We start from the raw sequence: 21,478 nt of genomic DNA, 5'->3' as shown, positions 1-21,478 counted from the left end.
CGACATCTGTGTGCTTTTGTCTTCATAGAAATGAAAATAGATAATTGTAGGCCTACTACAGTGACTTCGTGGGTCTTAATAATGGGGAAAGGTTGACATGAGGTTTAAGGGACACTACCTCTGACCACAGAGGGGATCAATTACATAGCTTGTCATAGTGCCTTAATGCAGGGCCCATAAAACAACCGTCAACTCTAGGGCCATAACGGAGTGCAATGGGAACCACATGGAAACCACATTTACTAGTCACATAGTGGTCTGTGAAAATGTATGTTACATGCATAATACAATTTAACTACATGTACAGGATACCAGACATCCTTTGAAATTGTGAATCTAAATGGGTATCTTTACCGCATTCACTAGCTCCGCTCCCACTATGAAGGTGAACCATGACACAGTAAGATGGGGGGGATCCCAGACTGACAAATGGCCTGTAAAGTAATTTTGTTCACTCACAGCAATGGACAGTTTCCAGGCATTGCACGAGATTAATAGCCAGACCGATGGGGAAAGCTGGAAAGATTCATTTGAGTTATTTCGTGTTTTGGTGTTTCACATGCATTTCGAGTGAGATCAATGGTGACAAATGGCTTAAAGTGGATAAGTAGTTGGCACCACAATATTAAGGGAGATTAACGGACAGGGGGAGAGAGAGAGCGTGACGGGGAGAGGAGGTGGTGATCAGCATAACAGTTCTCGCAACACCGAGGCCAGAATTCATCATTTTTAACAAAAGGAAGACGTTTGGGTTTAAATTGGGGATTTCAATTGGGTGAGTTCTGTTGGCGTACGTTCACGTGGTAGCCTTTCATTTACACGGTGCATTTTAAAAGTGTATAATTAGATGGCCTAGAAGCCTTGTGCTATGCTTGGTAAATCCGCTAGCGAGCGCTTATGGCGCATGGGACGTCCAGGGTTGATGGGCATAATATTTGCCATATCTGATTAATATATATCTTAAAACTGACATGCTCTACTGCTTATTTGAAGTAATATTTGAGAGTAGCCTACCATTCACATTCTATTCCTTATTGTGAGCCATAGGCCTATCCATGCTTTTACGTATTAGGTGCTTAGCCGTTTCCACTGGTCCAAAGTTGGCGACACTTTAATTGGATCGATAATGTATTTTTATTCCAGTTTACTTTAACTAGGTGAAAAATAACTCTGACCAATTATTATACTATATCTACCTCAACTCGGACTTTCTGTCTGTGCATATGTCTAATGACCACCCCTCCCCCCTCCAAAGCTCCCTGCATGTGTGACAACCAGCTAATATGAAATGTTCCGCTTATTATATGAAAGTTTCCGCTTATTTCGGGTTTTAATAATTTTGGACGGGCACATTTGTGTCTTGTACCGTGTTTGCTTGGTAAGGGGTTAAATCCTGTTGTATCTGTTAGTGGTGCCAAAAGTATCAAATTAGAGGAGATGTACTGCTATGATGTTGGATACAGTTTGCATGTTGGATGCAGTTTGCACGAGGCAGGCTTGATGATGATGACAATGGTGATGATGAATATGAGACAGTGCATTCCAGTCTCAGATAGTCAACTTCTATTTTATTTAACTAACTCGCACAATAGAGAGGGCCATACAGTCAGCCAACAACATCCTGACCATAATGGAACTGTCTTTAGTTCACCACATAGCTACTAAGCCTTGAACCCTCTCAAAGTCCCGCTGCCAGCTGTTCACCTCTTCTGTCATCTCTTTACCACAGCTAGTACGCTACTCTGTCCTCAGTTTCCTTGTTTGTACCTACTTGTTTTGCATTGTGTCTGATCTGTGTCCCTCGTTAAGATATGACCCACATCACCAGTCCCAAAACAAGTCCCTCCCCATACAGTTAAAAGACAGCTGGATGGGTGTAAACAATAGCAGCGCCCCCTATACCAGCTGGCAGTAGCCTGAGAACTATTTCCCTGATAGCCATCCAATTCTTTCAGGTCTGCAGAAAGTTGTCAATAAGTGCCTATTATTAGGGGTGAGGAATCAGTTTGGGATTGGGTTTAGGATATGACCACCTGTTACAGATGGCCCAGTATAGTCCTACTCCAGTGTTTCCCAGTCCTTGTCCATGGGGTACACATTTTAGTTTTTGCCCTAACACTACACTGATTCAAATAATCAACTCATAATCAAGCTTTGATTCTTTGAATCAGGTCACTGTGTAGTGCTAGGGGAAAATGTGCACTGCCTGGGGTCCCCAGGACCAAGATTGGGAAACACATGGTCGGTCTTGTTGGTATCTAACCCACAAAACAGACAGGTTTGAAGATGTGTGCCATGATTATTTCCTACACACTCTTGTTGTTCAGAATCTAAACATAGAAGGCAGATGATAGTTCTTGGCAATCTGGTTACCAAACATTTTTTTCCAGAGAAAGTCAGAAACATTTCAGTTTGTTAAGGTCTCATTTTGTGATGGCCCCTCAAGTATTTGGGTTGATGAACTCAAATCTCAATAAAATAAAATCAAACTTTATTTGTCTCATGCGCCAAATACAACAAGTGTAGTAGACCTTACCGTGACATGTTTACTTACAAGCCCAACAGTGCAGTTCAAGAAGAGTTAAGAAAATATTGACCAAATAAACGAGTAAAAAATACTAAAAACTAACACAATAAAATAACAACAACAAGGCTATATACATGGGTACCGATACAGGGTCAACGTGTGGGGGTACAGGTTAGTCGAGGTACTTTGTACATGGAGGTAGGGGTGAAGTGACTATGCATAGATAATAAATAATGAGTAGCAGCAGTGTACAAAACAAATGTAAATAGTCCGGTGGCCATTTGACTAATTGTTCAGCAGTCTTATGGTTTGGGGGTATAAGCTATTAAGGAGCCTTTTGGTCCTAGACTTGGCGCTTCGATACCGCTTGCCGTGCGGTAGCAGAAAAAATAGTCTATGACTTGTGCGACTGGAGCCTCTGACCATTTTTGGTCTTTCAACTGACACCGCCTAGTATATACAGTGGCAAGAAAAAGTATGTTAAACCCTTTGGAATTACCTGGATTTCTGCATAAATTGGTCATAAAAATTGATCTGATCTTCATCTAAGTCACAACAATAGGCAAACACAGTCTGCTTAAACTAATTACACACAAACAAGTATACGTTTTCATGTCTTTATTGAACACACTGTGTAAACATTCACAGTGTAGGGTGGGAGAAGTTTGTGAGCCCTAGGATTTAATAACTGGTTGACCCTCCTTTGGCAGCAATAACCTCAACCAAATGTTTCTTTAGTTGCGGATCAGACCTGCACAACAGTCAGGAGGAATTTGGACCATTCATCTTGACAAAACTGTTTCAGTTCAGCAATATTCTTAGGATGTCTGGTGTGAACTGCTCTCGAGGTCATGCCATAGCATTTTAAATCGGGTTGAGGTTAGTACTCTGACTGGGCCACTCTCCAGAAGGAGTATTTTCTTCTGTTGAAGCCATTCTGTTGTTGATTTCCTTCTGTGTTTTGGGTTGTTGTCCTGTTGCATCACCCAACTTCTGTTGAGCTTCAATTGTCAGACAGATAGCCTTACAGATAGCCTCCTGCAAAATGTCTTGATAAACTTGGGAATTCATTTTTCCATCGATGATAGCAAGCTGTCCAGGCCATGAGGCAGCATGGCTGCCCCAAACCATGATGCTACCTCCGGCATACTTTACAGTTGGGATGATGTGTTACTCGCAAACAACTCAACTTTAGTTTAATCTGGCCACAGAATATTTTGCCAGAAGCGCTGTAGAACATCCAGGTGCTCTCTTGCAAACTTCATACATGCAGCAAAAAAAGTTTTGGGCAGCAGTGGCTTCTTCTGTGGTGTCCTCCCATGAACAACATTCTTGTGTAGTGTTTTACATATCGTAGACTCGTCAACAGAGATGTTACCATGTTCCAGAGATTTCTGTAAGTCTTTAGCTGACACTAGGATTCTTTTTAACCTCATTGAGCATTCTGCGCTGTGCTCTTGCAGTCATCTTTGCTGCACGGCCACTCCTAGGGAGAGTAGCAACAGTGCTGAACTTTCTCTATTTATAGACAATTTGTCTTACTGTAGAGATACATTTGTAACCCTTTCCAGCTTTATGCAAGTCAACAATTTTTAATCTTAGGCCTTCTGAGATATTTTTTGTTTGAGGCAAGGTTCACATCAGGCAATGCTTCTTGTGAATAGCAAACAACATTTTTGTGAGTTTCTTTTAGCTCTAACCAACATCTCCAATCTCGTCTCATTGATTGGACTCCATGTTAGATAACTCCTGACTCCATTTAGCTTTTGGAAAAGTCATTAGCCTAGGGGTTCACATACTTTTTCCAACCTACACTATGAATGTTTCAATTATGTATTCAATATAGACAAGAAAAATACAATAATTTGTGTGTTATTAGTTTAAGCACACAGTGTTTGTCTATTGTTGTGACTAAGATGAAGATCAGATCCAATTTTATGACTAATTTATGCAGAAATTCAGGTAATTCCAAAAGTTCACATACTTTTTCTTGCAGTTGTAGGTCCTGGATGGCAGGAAGCTTGGCCCCAGTGATGTACTGGGCCGTACGTACTACCCTCTGTCGCGCCTTACGGTCAGATGCCGAGCAGTTGCCATATTAGGCGGTGATGAAACCGGTCAGGATGCTCTCAATGGTGCAGCTGTAGAATTCTTTGAGGATCTGGGGACACATGCCAAATCTTTTCAGTCTACTGAGGGGGAAAAGGTGTTGTTGTGCCCTCTTAATGACTGTCTTGGTGTGTTTGGACCATGATAGTTTGTTGGTGATGTGGACACCAAGGAACTTGAAACTCTCGACCCGCTCCACTACAGCCCCGTCGATGTTAATGGGGGCCTTTAGGCAGGTTACCTTCTCTTCCTTGGGCACAGGGACTATGGTGGTCTGCTTGAAACATGTAGGTATTACAGACTCGGTCAGGGAGAGGTTGAAAATGTCAGTTGGTCCGAGCTTGCTTTGAGTGCACTTCTTGATAATCCATCTGGCCCCACGGCTTTGTGAATGTTGACCTGTTTAAAGGTCTTGCTCACATCGCTTTCCCGAGAGCATTATCTCACAGTCGTCCAGTACAGCTGGTGCTCTCATTCATGTTTCAGTGTTGCTTGCCTCAAAGCAAGCATAAAAGGCATTTAGCTCGTAACTGGGCAGCTCATGTCTGGGTTTCCCTTTGTAGTCCTTCAAAGTTTTCAAGTCCTGCGACATCCGATGAGTGTCAGAGCCGATGTATTAGGATTCAGTCTTAATCCTGTATTGACGCTTTGCTTGTTTGATGGTTTTTCTGAGGGCATAGCAGGATTTATTTTAAGCGTCCGGATTAGTGTCCCGCTCCTTGAAAGCGGCAGCTCTAGCCTTTAGCTCGATGCGGATGTTGCCTGTAATCCATGGCTTCTGGTTGGGATATGTGCATACGATCACTGTGGGGACGTCATCGATGCACTTACTGATGAAGCCGATGACTGAGGTGGTATACTCCTCAATGCCATTGGATTAATCCCGGAACATATTCCAGTCTGCAAAACAGTCCTGTAATGTAGCATCTGTGTCATCTGAGCACTATTGAGCTAGTCACTGGTACCTCCTGCTTCAGTTTTAGCTTTTTAGGAATCAGGAGGATATAATTCTGGTCAGATTTGGCTAATGGAAGGCAGGCTTTGTATGCATCTCTGTGTGTGGAGTAAAGGTGGTCCAGACTTTTCCCCTCTTGTTGCACATGTGACATGCTGGTAGAAATTAGGTAAAATGGATTTAAGTTTGCCTGCATTAAAGTCCCTGGTCACCAGGAACGCCACTTCTGGATGAACATTTCAGTGGGTGGTTCAGGTAAGTCATGACATGGCAGAAGTTGTCACGTTCTGACCTTAGTTCTTTTGTTATGTCTTTGTTTTAGTATGGTCAGGGCGTGAGTTGGGTTGGTTGTCTATGTTCCTTTTTCTATGTGGTGTTTTTGTGTTTGGCCTGGTATGGTTCTCAATCAGAGGCAGGTGTCGTTAGTTGTCTCTGATTGAGAATCATACTTAGGTAGCCTTTTCCCACCTGTGTGGTGTGGGTGATTATTTTCTGTTGAGTGTTTGTATTCTGCACCAGACAGAACTGTTTCGGTTTCGTTCGTTCACTTTGTTTTTTTCAGTGTTCAATTTCTTTATTAAAAATATGGACACTTACTACGCTACGCATTGGTCCTCACCTTCTTCCACCGTCGACCGTTACACAAGTGGGGTGGTGGGCCTTTCCTCTTTTGTTCTTTGTGGCTCCTGTATTGTTCCTCATGCAAGGGGGGGGGGGGCAATGACATCATAACTTTCCATCAAACCAAATCATTGAATGCCCTACTCCTTGAAGTTTGCAGTTATGTAAAAAAATAATAATTTTGCTCAAAAGATATTTGAAGAATCTCAAATATAAAATATATTTTGATTTGTTTAACACTTTATTCTACAATGTAGAAAATAGTTTAAAAAATAAAGAAAAACCCTTGAATAGTAGGTGTTTTAAATCTTTTTACCGCTAGTGTATATATGTGTCACGACTTCCGCCGAAGTCGGTCCCGCTCCTTGTTTGGGTGGTGTTCTGCGGTCGACGTCTCCGGTCTTCTAGCCATCGCCACTCCACCTTTCATTTTCCATTTGTTTTGTCTTGTTTTCCTGCACACCTGGTTTACATCTCCTCATAATTACTATGTGTATTTAGCCCTCTGTTCCCCTCCATGTCTGTGTGGGGTATTGTTTATTGTCAAGGTTGGCATGCTTCCGGCTGGTTTGCACCGGGATCTGTTTTGAAGCCATACTTTGTTGTTGTACTTTGTGCTGCCTCACTTGTTCTTTGGGCATTTGTTTTGTGACGCGGTTGCGTCAGTTGTAATAATTGCCTCAGTAAAAGTGCTTTGTCCACTCATCTCTGCTCTCCTGTGCCTGACTTCCATGCACCAGCTACACCCACCGTTTGATCATATGGTTGTATTGTCTGTCATGTGAAGTATTGGTCACAATATCAGTCCTCGCATTCTCAATCCTAACCTTAACCTTTGCAAAAAACGAATGTATTACTGAATCTAGACAGGCACTTTCCAACATGAGTTCATCAATCCAAATTCTTAAGGAGATTATTTTGGCTATACTTCATTCCAGAATAACTTTAACTGCCTATGGCCCAATAAAATCAACCAGTAGCCTATATAGCTAGGCCTATTCCATTGACCTTGTCCGGCACAAACCACTCCAAAGGCTTATGCTAGTATGTGACCATAAAACCCTTGGAATAACAGTGACTTTCACCAAGACCGGAAGTGAAAAAATAACCTTCCAACAGAGTGGTCAGTCAGGCATGTAAGCCCTAATCACTGACACGGTGATCTAGCATTTAACCAGTATCTAATCAGTAAGGTCCGGCCCTGACTCCCTGCATTCTGCCAACATGATCTGTTTAAGGGAGTATACCACTGTGAGTGAGAAGTGGTGGCCAACCCTATGCTACTCAACCAAGCTAGCCCCCTTCTCACCGCATTGTGCACGTGTGTGTGTGCTTGTATGGGTGTGTTAGCGTGTGTGCGTGTGTGTGTGTGATCTTGACTGATGAAGTCACAAGCCTATTCGCCAGCAGTCTTATGTTTTGCCTCCCCTCACTCACCATCACATAGCTGTGCTTACTAATCCTGCGCTTCTGAATTCTATCTGCTTGGATTTAACAGGTTAATTTGACAAGTCACAAATCAGATATTGTTATGGAAATGTGATTGTTGGTTGGATAACTAGGTGGGATCTGTCTGTGTGACAGCAGGGGATGTTGTGGGGGTTAATGGGAGTGGTTTAGGTTGGATAAGGGATAGTGGGGGATAGGAGAGGGACGGAAGCAGAGAGCGAACTGAACTGTCCCTAATTTAGTTAAGCTCTGGGATTTGGGGATTACCTTTGGCAGTGAATCTTGTTACGTGTCTGTGCACAGTGAGAGGAGGACAGCAGATGGAGTGTGTGTGGCATAATGCAGCCTTGCATGGAGGTATGCATATGCATATTTAACAGAGCGGGTCTTGTGTGCATATTAGTGTGTGTGTGTGTGTGTGTGTGTGTGTGTGTGTGTGTGTGTGTGTGTGTGTGTGTGTGTGTGTGTGTGTGTGTGTGTGTATGTGTGTGTGTGTGTGCATGCATGTGTGTGTGCCAACAGCCAGCCTTTGATGGAGTCAGAGGGATTAGTGATGGACGTAGTGGGCATAAGAATGAGAGTTTCACTGTACCTCAACACACTCACGTTATGAACCAAGAGAGAAAGGAGGGAGGGAGGGAGAACAAGATAGGGGGACACGGAAGGGAGGAGAGAGATAGAGTAACTGATAAGAGAAAGGGTTGGTGAGACGGAGTCAGGGGGTGAGGAGGGAGGCATGGAGGTAGATTTTTTATTTTTTATTTAGGATCCACATTCCCTCATCTGACTAAATGTATATATCCCTCTGTTCTCCCCATGTCTGTGTGTGGAATTGCGCCGGGTATGTGTTTGACCTGGGTGTTTTGTTTATTGTACCGTTTGTGTACTTTGGGCGTAATCGCTGTTTTCCTTGGGTATGAATATAGTGCTACTGTTATCACCCAACTCTGCTCTCCTGCACCTGACTTTCCTTCAACCAGTTGCGCACATCGTGACAGAATTCCACACCATCTATGGAGTCAGCAGGAGCAGGTACCCCTGTTGTAGGGGTCGCGGAGCGCGTCCGGGAGCACACGGCGATGCTCTACCATCTCGGCACTGTCATGGATCGCGTAGTCCAGACAATGGATCGCTGGGAGAGACAGGGAGTCCCTCCAGCGCCCTCCCCAGCACAACAGTGGTCTCCACTACTCGCCTCTCCTGCACCCGGTCCCAGTGGGATTCGTCTCGCCCTTCCCGGGGAGTTTGATGGGACAGCGGCACGCTGCCAGGGGTTCCTGCTGCAGCTGGAACTGTATCTAGTGACCGTCTACCCGGCTCCTTCGGGATGTGAGAGGGTGTCCGCCCTCATCTCGTGCCTCTCCGGGAAAGCCCTTGAGTGGGACAACGCCGTGTGGGTAGAAGGAGATGCGGCGCTGGACCACATTGTGGAGTTTACCCGGCGCTTCCGGGCAGTCTTCGACCACCCACCCGAGGGTAGAGCGGCGGGTGAACGTCTTTTCCACCTGAGGCAGGGGACGAGGAGCGCCCAGGAGTTCGTCTTGGACTTTCGGACGCTGGCCACCGGAGCGGGATGGAACAACAGGGCCCTGATCGACCACTATCGCTGAAGCCTGCAGGGAGTTGGCCGGCAGGGACACCACCCTCATGTTTGATCAGCTGGTGGACCTGTCCATCTGGCTGGATAACCTGCTGGCCACCCGTGGATGTTCAGACGCAGCTCTGTTGGTTTCATCTCCCAGCACCACCGTTCCGGTGCCTATGGGGCTGGGAGGTGCTGCACTCAGGGAGGCCGGAGGAGGGGCCTTCACGTGCACCATCTGTGGCAGCAGAGGGCACACTGCCGGTCGGTGTCTGGTTGGTTCCTCTGGGGGTCGAAGCAGCAGGCAGAGCACTCTGGCGTCACCCCAAGTGAGCCTTTCACCATTCTCATCCAGGACCCTCTGTTGCCCACCTGTTATTGCAAGTTAACTCCCCGCATTCCCAGCATAAGGCGCTGGTTGATTCAGGCGCAGCTGTGAATTTCATAGACAGATCATTTGCCCATAGTTTAGGGATCCCCATTGTTCTAGTGGCTAAGCCCTTCCCAGTTCACGCCTTAGACAGTCAACCAATAGCGTCATGGTTAATTAGGGAGGCCACAGCTCTCCTGGGTATGGTGACGCAGGGGGGTCACAAGGAGAGAATCAGTCTCTTCCTCATTGACTCTCCTGCGTTTCCCATGGTGCTAGGCCTGCCCTGGTTAGCTTGTCATGACCCCACTGTTTCATGGCAACGGCGGGCTCTCACAAAGTGGTTGCGAGAGTGCTCATGTGTAGGGGTTTCCATTGGAGCTACTACGGTGGAAAGTCCAGACCAGGTCTCCACCATGCGCATTCCCCCCAAATATTCCGATTTGGCTCTCGCCTTCTCCAAGAAGAAGGCGACTCAATTACCACCCCATCGTTGGGGGGATTGTGCGATAAACCTCCAGGTAGATGCCGCACTTCCCAGGTGTCACGTGTATCCCCTGTCACACGCGGAGACGTTGGCTATGGAGACATATTTCTCCAAATCTCTGCGTCAGGGGTACATTCGGTCCTCCACTTCACCTGCCTCCTCAAGTTTCTCGGTAGTATGGGAGCTGGACACGGACATTGAGCAGGCATTAAGTGCAGAGCCCGCTCCCTTCCAGTGTCCCGCTGGGCATCTGTACATTCCGCCTGCTGTCCGTGACCGGCTGTTATATTGGGCCCACACGTCACCCTCCTCGGGTCATCCAGGCATTGGTCGGACAGTGCGCTGTCTGAGTGGGAAGTACTGGTGGCCCACCTCGGCTAAGGACATGAGGGTTTATGTTTCCTCCTGTCACCATTTCCGCCGAAGTTGGCTCCCCTGCCAACTTCGTCGTCACCATCCTACTAGCCGCTACCGATCCCTTTTTCGTTTGTTTGTCTGTTGGTTTTGTCTTATTGGTTTCACCTGTGTGTATTTTAGTTTATTAGCTTCCCTATATATATTGTGTTTTTTTTCATTCTATATATATTGTGGATTGTGGTTTTCATGTGGTTATTCTCCGGACTGTTTTGTCCTGTGTTTGGGCTGGTCTATTCTATGCGCCCTGTGTGTTGGCGTGACCGTTTGTTTGCCGGAGAATAAATTCATGATATACTAAACCCTGCTCTCTGCGCCTGATTCCAATCCACCACTCCTAGTATCCCGTGACACCTCCTGCTCGGTGTGCGCCCAGTGTAAGGATCCTAGACACCTACCCAGAGGTAAGCTACACACCTTAGCCATTCCACAACGGCCTTGGTCGCACCTGTCGGTCGATTTCCTTACCGATCTTCCTCCCTCACAGGGTAACACCACGGTCCACAATGACGATCCTGGTCGTTTTTCCAAGTCCTGCCGTCTCCTTCCTCTGCCCGGTCTCCCTGCGGCCCCACAGACTGCGGAGGCCTTGTTGACACACGTCTTCCGGCTCTAAGGGGTGCCTGAGCATAGTGTCTGATCAGGGTCCCCAGTTCATTTCGAGGTTTTGGAGGGCGTTCATGGAACGTCTGGGGGTCTCAATCAGCCTTACCTTGGGTTTTCACCCCAAGATTAATGGACAGGTGGAGAGAGTGAACCAGGGTGTGGGTAGGTTTCTGCGGTCTTCTGCCAGGACTGGTCGGGGGAGTGGGCGGCGTTCGTGCACTGGGCCGAGATGGCTCGCTGCGCCACTCCTCTACTAACCTCTCCCCCTTCCAGGGTACCAGCGCCTTGGCATCAGAGTCAGACCGAGGCTCCTGAGGTGGACGACTGGTTCAGGCGTGCAGAGGAGACCTATTTACCCCCATGTTCACCTCCAGTGGGCCGTGCTGCGCCAGTAGGCCTGCGCAGACCGTCACCGCAGTGAGGCTCCGGTGTTTGCACCGGGGACCGGGTCTGGCTCTCGACCCGAAACCTGCCGGAAGCTGGAGCCGCGGTTTGTTGGGCCATTTAACATCCTGAGAAGACTGAACGAGGTTAGTTACCGGTTACAGCTTCCCCCGATTACCGTATTAACCCCTCGTTTCATGTGTCTCTCCTCAAGCCGGTGGTGACTGGTCCGCTCCAGGAATCTGAGGTGCGGGAGGTTCCTCCGCCCCCTTTGGACATCGAGGGGGCCCCGGCGTACATCGTTCGTTCCATCCTGGATTTGAGGCGTCGGGTGGGGGGCCTTCAGTACCTCATGGAGTGGGAGGGGTACGGGCCGGAGGAGAGGTGCTGGGTTCCGGTTGCAGATGTTTTGGATTCTGAACTGCTGCGGGAGTTTCACCGTCGCCCTGCGCCTCGTCCTTCGGGTCGAGGCCGGTGTCGGCGCGCCGCTGGAGCTGCGTGTCAAGGTGGGGGGTACTGTCACAACTTCCGTCGGCTCCTCTTCTTGTTCGGGTGGCAAGACAAATAGATCGACGTCACCGGCTTTCTAGCCATCGTCGCTCCATTTTTTATATATCTATTTGTCTTGTCTTTTCCATACACACCTGGTTTTTATTTCCCCAATCAATCTACTTGTATTTAACCCTCTGTTTCCCATCATGTTTGTTTGTAATTGTTTCATGTTATTGTGGTATTTTATTACGCGCTTTACTTTTGTTATGTTCTGTGTAATTGAGCGCGTTTGATTTATGTAGTGCTCTCGTTTTTCGGAACTAAAATAAAAGTTTGCCTACTCTCCTGCAGCTGACTTTGCCTCTAATACACCCGTTGACACTTTTCAAATTCAGGTCACTTCGAGCAGTTTGTTGATTCCATCGGTAAATAGCCCACCCAATCTACCTAACTCATCCCCATACTGTTTTTATTTACTTTTCTGCTCTTTTGCACACCTCTACTTGCACATCATCATCTGCTCATTTATTTATCACTACAATTTATTTATTATTATTACAATTGTAATTATTTGCTCCTGTCTATTTATTGCCTACCTCCTCATGCCTTTTGCACACACTGTATATAGACTTGCTTTTTTTATATACTGTGTCATTGACCTGTTTATTGTGTTATTGGCTTGTTTATTGTTTATTCCATGTGTAACTTTGTGTTGTTGTCTGTGTCACAATGCTTTGCTTTATCTTGTCCAGGTCGCAGATGTAAACGAGAACTTGTTCTCAACTTGCCTACCTGGTTAAATAAAGGTGAAATAAAAATAAATAAAAATTCTACGAAGAATTGTAATTGGAACCAGCTGCAATAGGATTGTGAGTGCACAAACTTTGGGCATATAGCTGTCCCAACATACAGTGTTGCCTACCAAAGGCAAATATGGATTTGTAATTTTACACAACAAGCCTTTTCAAATTCAGCTAACTTCGAGAAGTTTGTCAAGTGAACAAACTCTCACCAATAAGCTAAATTTATTGAAGTCCACCCTACTCACAGAATAATGCTGATTAAGTTAACTTGGCTTTTTTACAGTGAAGACAAACATGAATTTGTATTTTGACTCAACAAGTTTTAATACATTCAGTTTACTGTGAGCAAAGTTTGTTGAGTGAACAAACGTTCACTCATTATCTCAATTTATTGTCTTTCTTATGTTCACCAAACTCACAGATTAATGCTGATTAAGCATTGTACGAAGGGCTATTTAAATACATTTGATTTGATTAAGCAGTTGGTTAAGTTGGCTTTTTTACAGTACAACCCCTGGACCGGATGCTATTCTATCACAGGCCCTTAACTACCAATCTGTCTATTTAAAGCTGAGTGCCAACCAAGCAAAGGTGCATTGACTCAGTTTACTTTACTTACCATATTTTGGGAAAAATGGTATGACTCAGCAGGGTACACTTTAAAATAAAGGTGCAATTTGGAACAAAATAAGGTTATTGAGAGCAATTCTGTATGGTAACCATTGTATGGTCTCTAGAGAACCTGGAATGGGATGGTTGTTTGAAGAATCATACAAAAATCCCAAACCAGAAATGTTTCTGCCCGAAAGGACTGCAATTTAATAGCTCTGCTGTAGGGTTTAAGCCTTATGTGCATATTATGTGCATATTTCCCAGGGCGCCTTTCCAGTGAATTTTAGTTATGGTTGATGCTTTCAATCCTGAGACCTTCAACAAGTGAGACCTAAGTGAATATGCAAAAATTCACCAGCAATAGAGAATGCTGGGGAATATGATAATAATATCAACACTGGGGTTCCGTTACACCAATGGGTGTTAATTTAACTATTGAATCAACACTAGAAATGTTACACTGGAAAATAAACAGTTGTTAACACTAGCCACTTTGTTGTGAATCGAACACATCTGCAGGCTTCTACACATTTCTAGAACCTTTTAGAATTCTGAAGAAACGTAGAGGCCAGGTCAAGGACCTCACACTTAACTCAAAGGTTCTTAAATGGGGGAAAGTTCTCCAAGGAACCTTAAGAGCTGAGGAAGAACCATTTAAGAACCTTTAATTTTTTTCAGTGTTACGAACTCCAAACCTTCCAGTCTCAGGGCAGACACTCGAAACACACAAGGCCACTGAGTTGGTTAGGAGCAACCCTAACCCTATCTAGTTTACTTACTTAACATGATGTTTAGAATGTATGGCATGTTAAAATATTTCTTAAACTACTCGAAAGTGATTGCTCTGTTGTCTCCTCTGCCTTTTAGCTGAGCTGCGATGCAATTGGCCAGTGTGCAAGTGCGGCCCCGTCGGGCGGCTGAGGAGAGAGAAGAGCCGCCCCCAGGCCCCGCCCCTCCCTCCACTCATCACTCTGACCACCAGTTCAAGAATATGAAGAGCAAGTTCTTCAACGAACTCACCCACATGCCAAGTGAGCCCTGAACACAATGAACACACACACACACACACACACATCCATCGCTCATTCTGTGTGTGTAATTTCGTTTCACATACAGTGGGGCAAAAAATTATTTGGTCAGCCACCAATTGTGCAAGTTCTCCCACTTAAAAAGATGAGAGACGCCGGTAATTTTCATCATAGGTACACTTCAACTATGACAGACAAAATGAGAAGAAAAACCCCCAGAAAATCACATTGTAGGATTTTTTATTAATTCATTTGCAAATTATGGTGGAAAATAAGTATTTGGTCACCTACAAACAAGCAAGATTTCTGGCTCTCACAGACCTGTAACCTCTTTAAGAGGCTCCTCTGTCCTCCACTCTTTACCTGTGGCACCTGTTTGAACTTGTTATCAGTATAAAAGACACCTGTCCACAACATCAAACAGTCACACTCCAAACTCCACTATGGCCAAGACCAAAGAGCTGTCAAGGACTCTAGAAACAAAATTGTAGACCCTCACCAGGCTGGGAAGACTGAATCTGCAATAGGTAAGCAGCTTGGTTTGAAGAAATCAACTGTGGGAGAAATTATTAGGAAATACAAGACATACAAGACCACTGATAATCTCCCTCGATCTGGGGCTCCACGCAAGATCTCACCCCGTGGGGTCAAAATGATCACAAGAACGGTGAGAAAAAATCCCAGAACCACACGGGGGGACCTAGTGAATGACCTGGAGAGAGCTGGGACCAAAGTAACAAAGCCTACCCTCAGTAACACACTACGCTGCCAGGGACTCAAATCCTGCAGTGCCAGACGTGTCCCCCTGCTTAAACCAGTACATGTCCAGGCCCGTCTGAAGTTTGCTAGAGAGCATTTGGATGATCCAGAAGAAGATTGGGGGAATGTCATATGGTCAGATGAAACCAAAATATAACTTTTTGGTAAAAACTCAACTCGTCGTGTTTGGAGGACAAAGAATGCTGATTTGCATCCAAAGAACACCATACCTACTGTGAAGCATGGGGGTGGAAACATCATGCTTTGGGGCTGTTTTTCTGCAAAGGGACCAGGAAGACTGATCCGTGTAAAGGAAAGAATGAATGGGGCCATGTATCGTGAGATTTTGAGTGAAAACCTCCTTCCATCAGCAAGGGCATTGAAGATGAAACGTGGCTGGGTCTTTCAGCATGACAATGATCCCAAACACACCGCCCGGGCAACGAAGGAGTGGCTTCGTAAGAAGCATTTCAAGGTCCTGGAGTGGCCTAGCCAGTCTCCAGATCTCAACCCCACAAAAAATCTTTGGAGGGAGTTGAAAGTCCATGTTGCCCAGCAACAGCCTGCTCTAGAGGAGATCTGCATGGAGGAATGGGCCAAAATACCCGCAAAAGTGTGTGAAAACCTTGTGAAGACTTACAGTAAACGTTTGACCTCTGTCATTGCCAACAAAGGGTAAATAACAAAGTATTGAGATAAACGTTTGTTATTGACCAAATACTTATTTTCCACCATCATTTTCAAATAAATTCATTAAAAATCCTACAATGTGATTTTCTGGATTTTTTTCTTCTCATTTTGTCTGTCATAGTTGGTGTACCTATGATGAAAATTTACAGGCCTCTCTCATATTTTTAAGTGGGAGAACTTGCACAATTAGTGGCTGACTAAATACTTTTTTGCCCCACTGTAATGTCCTCTCATTATTTCTTCTCTTTCATTTCATCCCCTGCTTTTCCTCCACTTATCACAGATCATAAACTCAAAAGTAAGTTAATATTGTTTTCACATCGCCTGTGCTCTCCTTTCCATCACTCCTCACAATAACATGTCAGATATCAATGTTCCATAACATAAGGCTACACAAGGCCTATCTATGTATGTTGTGTTATACACTAGGTGTACATAACATTAAGGACACCTGCTCTTTCCAGACATGACCAGGTGAATCCAGGTGACAGCTATGATCCCTTTGAATGTTTGTTTTACAAAGTCTTTATATAATGTATAGTCTGTTTTCCCATGACTGTAATGTTTGGATACTCTGCTGTATACTCTGTTTTTCTATATTGTATATTTTGAGTTGCTTAAAAAAAAGGCCCCCCAAAAAATACATGATCCTTTATTGATGTCACTTCTTAAATCCACTTCAACCAGTGTAGATTAAGGGGAGGAGACAAGTTAAAGAATGATTTTTAAGCCTTGAGACAATTGGGAAATGGATTGTGTATGTATGCCATTCAGAGGGTGAATGGGCAAGACAAAATATTTAAGTGCCTTTGAACAGGATATTGTAGTAGGTGCCAGGTGCACCGGTTGGTGTCAAGAACTGTAACACCGCTGGATTTTTCCACACTTAACAGTTTCCCGTGTGTATCAACAATGGTCCATCACCGAAAGGACATCCAGCCAATTTGACACAACTTTTGGGAGGCATTGGAGTCAACATCCCTGTGGAATGCTTTCTCCCCCTTGTAGAGTCCATGCCCTGATGTATTGAAGCTTTTCTGAGGGCAAAAGGGGGAGGGTGAAACTCAATATTAGGAAGTTGTCCTTAACCTGTTGTCCTACCCCATACTTTTTCGAACATTCTGTTAAAAATCGTGCAACATTTCAGCGCCCTGCTACTCATGCCAGGAATATAGTATATGCATATGATTAGTATGTGTGGATAGAAAACACTCAGACGTTTATAAAACTGGTTAAATCACGGCTGTGACTATAACAGAACGTGCGTTTCATCGAAAAGCGCAGGAAAATCTGAGCACTGAAAATGGGAAAATATATCCATGCGCGACTTGAACCCATTGATAAAGGTGAACCACATTTAATGGGGCTGAGGTTGCAATACCTACAGCTTCCACACGTTGTCTAGAGTCTTGTCATTTGCCTAGGCTTTGTTTCTTGGTCAAACAGACGCAAGGTAACGTATTCCTTCCGGTCTCCGACCGGATATTTTGTTTGAGAATTACCCGGACATATCATTCGTGGCAGTTGGGTTTCTCCTCGGAAGCAAATGGAAAAATACACGCAGCTGGAGATTACGCAATAATTGCGACGGAGGACACCAAGCGAGCACCTGGTAGATGTAGTGTAAAATGGTCAATCTTCCAATGATATGCCTACAAATACGTCACAATGCTGCAGACACCTTGGGGAAACGACAGAAAGTGTAAGCTCATTCCCTGGCGCATTCACAGCCATATAAGGAGACATTGGAACACAAGCGCCTTCAAAATCTGGGGCATTTCCTGTTTGAAATGTCATCTTGGTTTCGCCTGTAGCATCAGTTCTGTGGCACTCACAGATAATACCTTTGCAGTTTTGGAAACGTCAGAGTGTTTTCTTTCCAAAGCTGTCAATTATATGCATAGTCGAGCATATTTTTGTGACAAAATATCTTGTTTAAAACGGGAACGTTTTTTTATCCAAAAATTAAAAGAGTGCCCCCTATATCGAAGAAGTTAATGTTTTGTACACTCAGTGTATATGTCATAACCCTACATAAGGCCTATGTACAGTATGTTGTATAATAGATAGCATAAGGCTACATAAGTATTATATGTATGTTATATGTATGTTGTTATGTATGTTGTATTATAGATATCATAAGGCTATATAAGGCCTATGTCTATCTCTCCCCCAGTGCCCATGTGGGCAATAGGAGCGATAGTGTTGGTGGTGCTGGCTCTAGTGGCCTGTCTAGGTTTCTGTATCTGGAAGAAGTGTATCAACAAGGGCAAGAAGCCCAAGAAAGCACGCGAGAGGAAAGGAGGCCGAGGCAGAAGAAAGAAGGAGGGAGCCGGAGAAGGAGAGGAGGGCAAGGTGAGAGGAGAGAAGACAGAAGGAGGGAGGGCAATATAGTGTGTGGTGTAATGGGTTCAAGTACCTAATTTGCAACTGGGTTTGAAATTATCTGAAGTGATTTCCAGATGTAATGTCAGTAACTGTGTGAAGAGAGAGACTAATGCAGTGGCTGTGTAATGATACCTGTGATAAATAATTGATTTTGATGTTCTCTCTCATTTAGGAAGGAGAAGGTAAGGAAGGAGAGGAGGAGGAAAAAGAGAATTTCGGAAAACTGGAGTTCACCCTGGACTACAACTTCACTGACAACCAGGTGTGTGTCTGTGTGTGTGTGTGTGCATTTGTGTGCATTCTTTTGTGTGCATTTCTGTCTTGTCCTCCTTGACATTTGACCTCCTTGATGTGAAGTGTCTGACTAATAACACGTCTAAAGGCTCTCTGACCTCTGTTCTTTGTCTGCTCAGCTCTCAGCTTTAATCTCTGACCTCATATTTGTGTCCTCAGTGACCTATGACCTTTTCCTCTTAACGGCTGAGCATTAAGCTGTGACCTTTAGAGGGGACATTTTCTATCCGCTAAATCGCTCTTACATTTAAAAGTCAGTTTAATTACACTTATTATGCGGCTTGAATTGAATTCCGGAAAACATTGCATATATGTGACAAATGAAATAATTTTTGGGATGAAGTCCTGTGCTGTTGTTTTGAAGTGTTTCATTTGTGTTTGGAAAAATCTCAGGTGTAATTTTGCTGCGTTTCCGATTGAGAAGTCATTTGCAGCATTTATCATTCCCTTTAAAAGCTGCATTGCAATCCCCATATGGATTGAATCCCAGCTGAAATCCGCCTAAGTTATCACTGTGTTCAGATCTTACCTCTAACCTCTTACCTCTAACCTTTTCCCCCTCTCTGCCCCCTCTTCCAGCTGATTGTGGGTATCCTGCAGGCGGAAAACCTGCCAGCCATGGACATGGGCGGCACCTCAGACCCCTATGTCAAGGTCTACATGCTGCCAGACAAGAAGAAGAAGTTTGAGACCAAAGTCCAGCGCAAGAATCTCTGCCCAGTGTTCAATGAAACCTTCATCTTCAAGGTCAGTATGGGGTGCTGGAGAACAGACATTGATATAGAGATGTTGTATTCATTCATGTGTATATGTAAAATCCTTAGAAAAGCTCTTACAGTACTGAGGTTTTTAAACACTCTGTTTTGACCGTCTCCTTCCTGTTCTGTGTGTTCCTCCACAGATCCCCTACCAGGAGCTGGGCGGTCAGACTCTGGTCCTACAGGTCTTTGACTTTGATCGCTTTGGTAAACACGACGTGATTGGACAGATCTCCATCCCCATGAACAGTGTGGACCTGGCTCAGCCACTCCACGAATGGAGGGATCTGGTTGGAGGAGAGAAAGAGGAGGTGAGGACAGAGAAATACAGTCTGTTTGGGTTTAGGGTGCATGCTTTTTTTTTACGTCTACCTGTCTGTGTCTGTCTGTCTCTGCATATCAAACTATATCGAATTGTCTGTTTTAATATATCTTTCTATCTACGTGCCTGTTTGTGTTTGTCTGGTCACAGGTAGAGAAGCTAGGGGACATCTGTATCTCTCTGCGCTACGTCCCCACGGCCGGTAAATTGACCATCAACATCATGGAGGCCAAGCACCTGAAGGCGATGGACTGCGGAGGCTTGTCAGGTGACCTTCTATTAGTCCTTACACTCTCCTAGTCAATACTAGCCATGCTGTGACGTTTCACTCTTTTTTTTCAAAACGAGACATTCTGTGATGGTAAACTCAACTAGCTAATAGTAGCCATGCTGTGACCTATTAATGACATCTGGTTGCCTACATTTTGTTGAAGTAATTCAACTTAAACCATTGGGCAGCATTACAGAGTTGCAGACACTACACATTAATTTACTGCATAATCATTTGTTCTGACAGTTTTTCATCCAAGTGGCTCACCCTCTGTTTGACCTCTGTGACTAACATTCCTCTCTACCCCATGGCTTCTCCTACCAGATCCCTTCGTTAAAGTGGTGCTGCAGCACCAAGGCAAGCGGCTGAAGAAGAAGAAGACAACAGTCAAACAGAACACTCTGAACCCCTACTTCAACGAAAGCTTCAGCTTCGAGATTCCATTTGGCCAAATACAGGCATGTACAACAAACTTCCCATAAGGAAGACATCTTGGGGTTGTGATAACAGGTTTTCCTGTGGGTTGGGCGACCTGTGTTTGAGGACTCTCCCGGTGTTTCTCTAGAACATTGCACTCTCCTGCCATTTCCTGCTGTATGTTGAACAACACTGTACATGTGGTGGTATTTTGATTTCATCTGACTTTTTAAACTTGACGCTTTTTCTGCTCTTCCCTTTCCCTCTTGCAGAAAGTCCAAGTGTTAATCACAGTGTACGATTACGACAAGCTGGGCAGCAACGACGCCATCGGGAAGGTTTGGATCGGCTTTGGTGCCTCAGGGGTGGGCCTTCGCCATTGGTCAGACATGCTGGCCAATCCAAGACGTCCCGTAGCCCAGTGGCACGCCCTGTGTCCCGAGGAGGAGGTGGACGAGGCCCTGAAGAAACCCATCCGCTAAACGTACACTGACACGTCACTGAACATTCTTGTACATGTTAAAACAAACAACATAAGACACAACAACCCACCTGACATTTCTGATATTTTTTTCTGGTACTCTCTCCTTCCTTATTATTCTCCATAGAAAATCAAAAGAATACTTATTTTGCATATGAACTAATTGAACTGTTTGTTTTTACTTTTGTTTCCCTTTTGACCATTTTGATGTTAAGTTATGAGTATGGCTGACTGTTTTGTGCTTTTGTGTATGACTGTGTGCACGTGTTTCTGTGTGCGTGTGTTCGTATTAAACCATAGTTCATGAAAGCTTTCTCTTATTTATCTCCTGAATGTAATGTGAGCGGTTGTAAATGACTAAATAAATAATTCCCCAAATCACCCGATGGATGGTCAGATAGATTTGCAACCTTAAGTATTTATTTATTTAACCCTTATTACAGATGAGCCCTGAATTACATTCGATCACACCGACAGTGTCATTGCATTTTGGTACACCAGAATTATATTATTTTCCAATGAAACACTGCGTTTGCCTTGCAGTATTGCTTTGCAGAGGCAGTTGCAGTGTCGGTGTGGTGCACACTTTGGATTTATCAAACATATGCGTCAAACTGTATATGTAGACAGCTTAATAACAAGTTGTATTTACAGCTTGA

At 44.6% G+C, this 21,478-nt stretch overlaps 1 protein-coding gene across 2 annotated transcripts; it reads left to right on the top strand.

Moving 5' to 3' along the window:
- Positions 1-639: 639 nt before the first annotated feature.
- On the top strand, positions 640-21,200 carry LOC118381483 (synaptotagmin-2-like). 2 transcript variants are annotated; one of them, XM_035768426.2, is made up of 10 exons: positions 640-775; positions 14,279-14,442; positions 16,172-16,186; positions 18,065-18,243; positions 18,449-18,538; positions 19,150-19,317; positions 19,472-19,639; positions 19,801-19,918; positions 20,246-20,379; positions 20,611-21,200. In XM_035768426.2, exons 2-10 carry the CDS (start codon positions 14,289-14,291, stop codon positions 20,818-20,820), a joined length of 1,236 nt encoding a protein of 411 aa, XP_035624319.1. In that variant the 5' UTR covers positions 640-775; positions 14,279-14,288; the 3' UTR covers positions 20,821-21,200. The 2 variants fall into 2 exon arrangements, with proteins under 2 accessions (XP_035624319.1, XP_035624320.1); XM_035768427.2 differs by lacking the exon at positions 16,172-16,186.
- Positions 21,201-21,478: the final 278 nt, after the last annotated feature.

Source organism: Oncorhynchus keta, chromosome 26, assembly GCF_023373465.1.
Source record: "Oncorhynchus keta strain PuntledgeMale-10-30-2019 chromosome 26, Oket_V2, whole genome shotgun sequence".
NCBI classification, from domain to species: domain Eukaryota; kingdom Metazoa; phylum Chordata; class Actinopteri; order Salmoniformes; family Salmonidae; genus Oncorhynchus; species Oncorhynchus keta.
The sequence above is the reverse complement of the archived record's forward strand: the minus strand, read 5'-3'. Positions and strand labels throughout refer to the sequence as shown.

Excerpts from the sequence above, each read along its gene's own strand:
- LOC118381483 (XM_035768426.2), top strand. The coding sequence starts at position 14,289 with ATGCAATTGGCCAGTGTGCAAGTGCGGCCCCGTCGGGCGGCTGAGGAG. Across the intron at positions 18,539-19,149 it reads ACAACTTCACTGACAACCAG|CTGATTGTGGGTATCCTGCA; the intron begins GTGTGTGTCTGT and ends CCCCTCTTCCAG. Across the intron at positions 19,919-20,245 it reads GGACTGCGGAGGCTTGTCAG|ATCCCTTCGTTAAAGTGGTG; the intron begins GTGACCTTCTAT and ends TTCTCCTACCAG.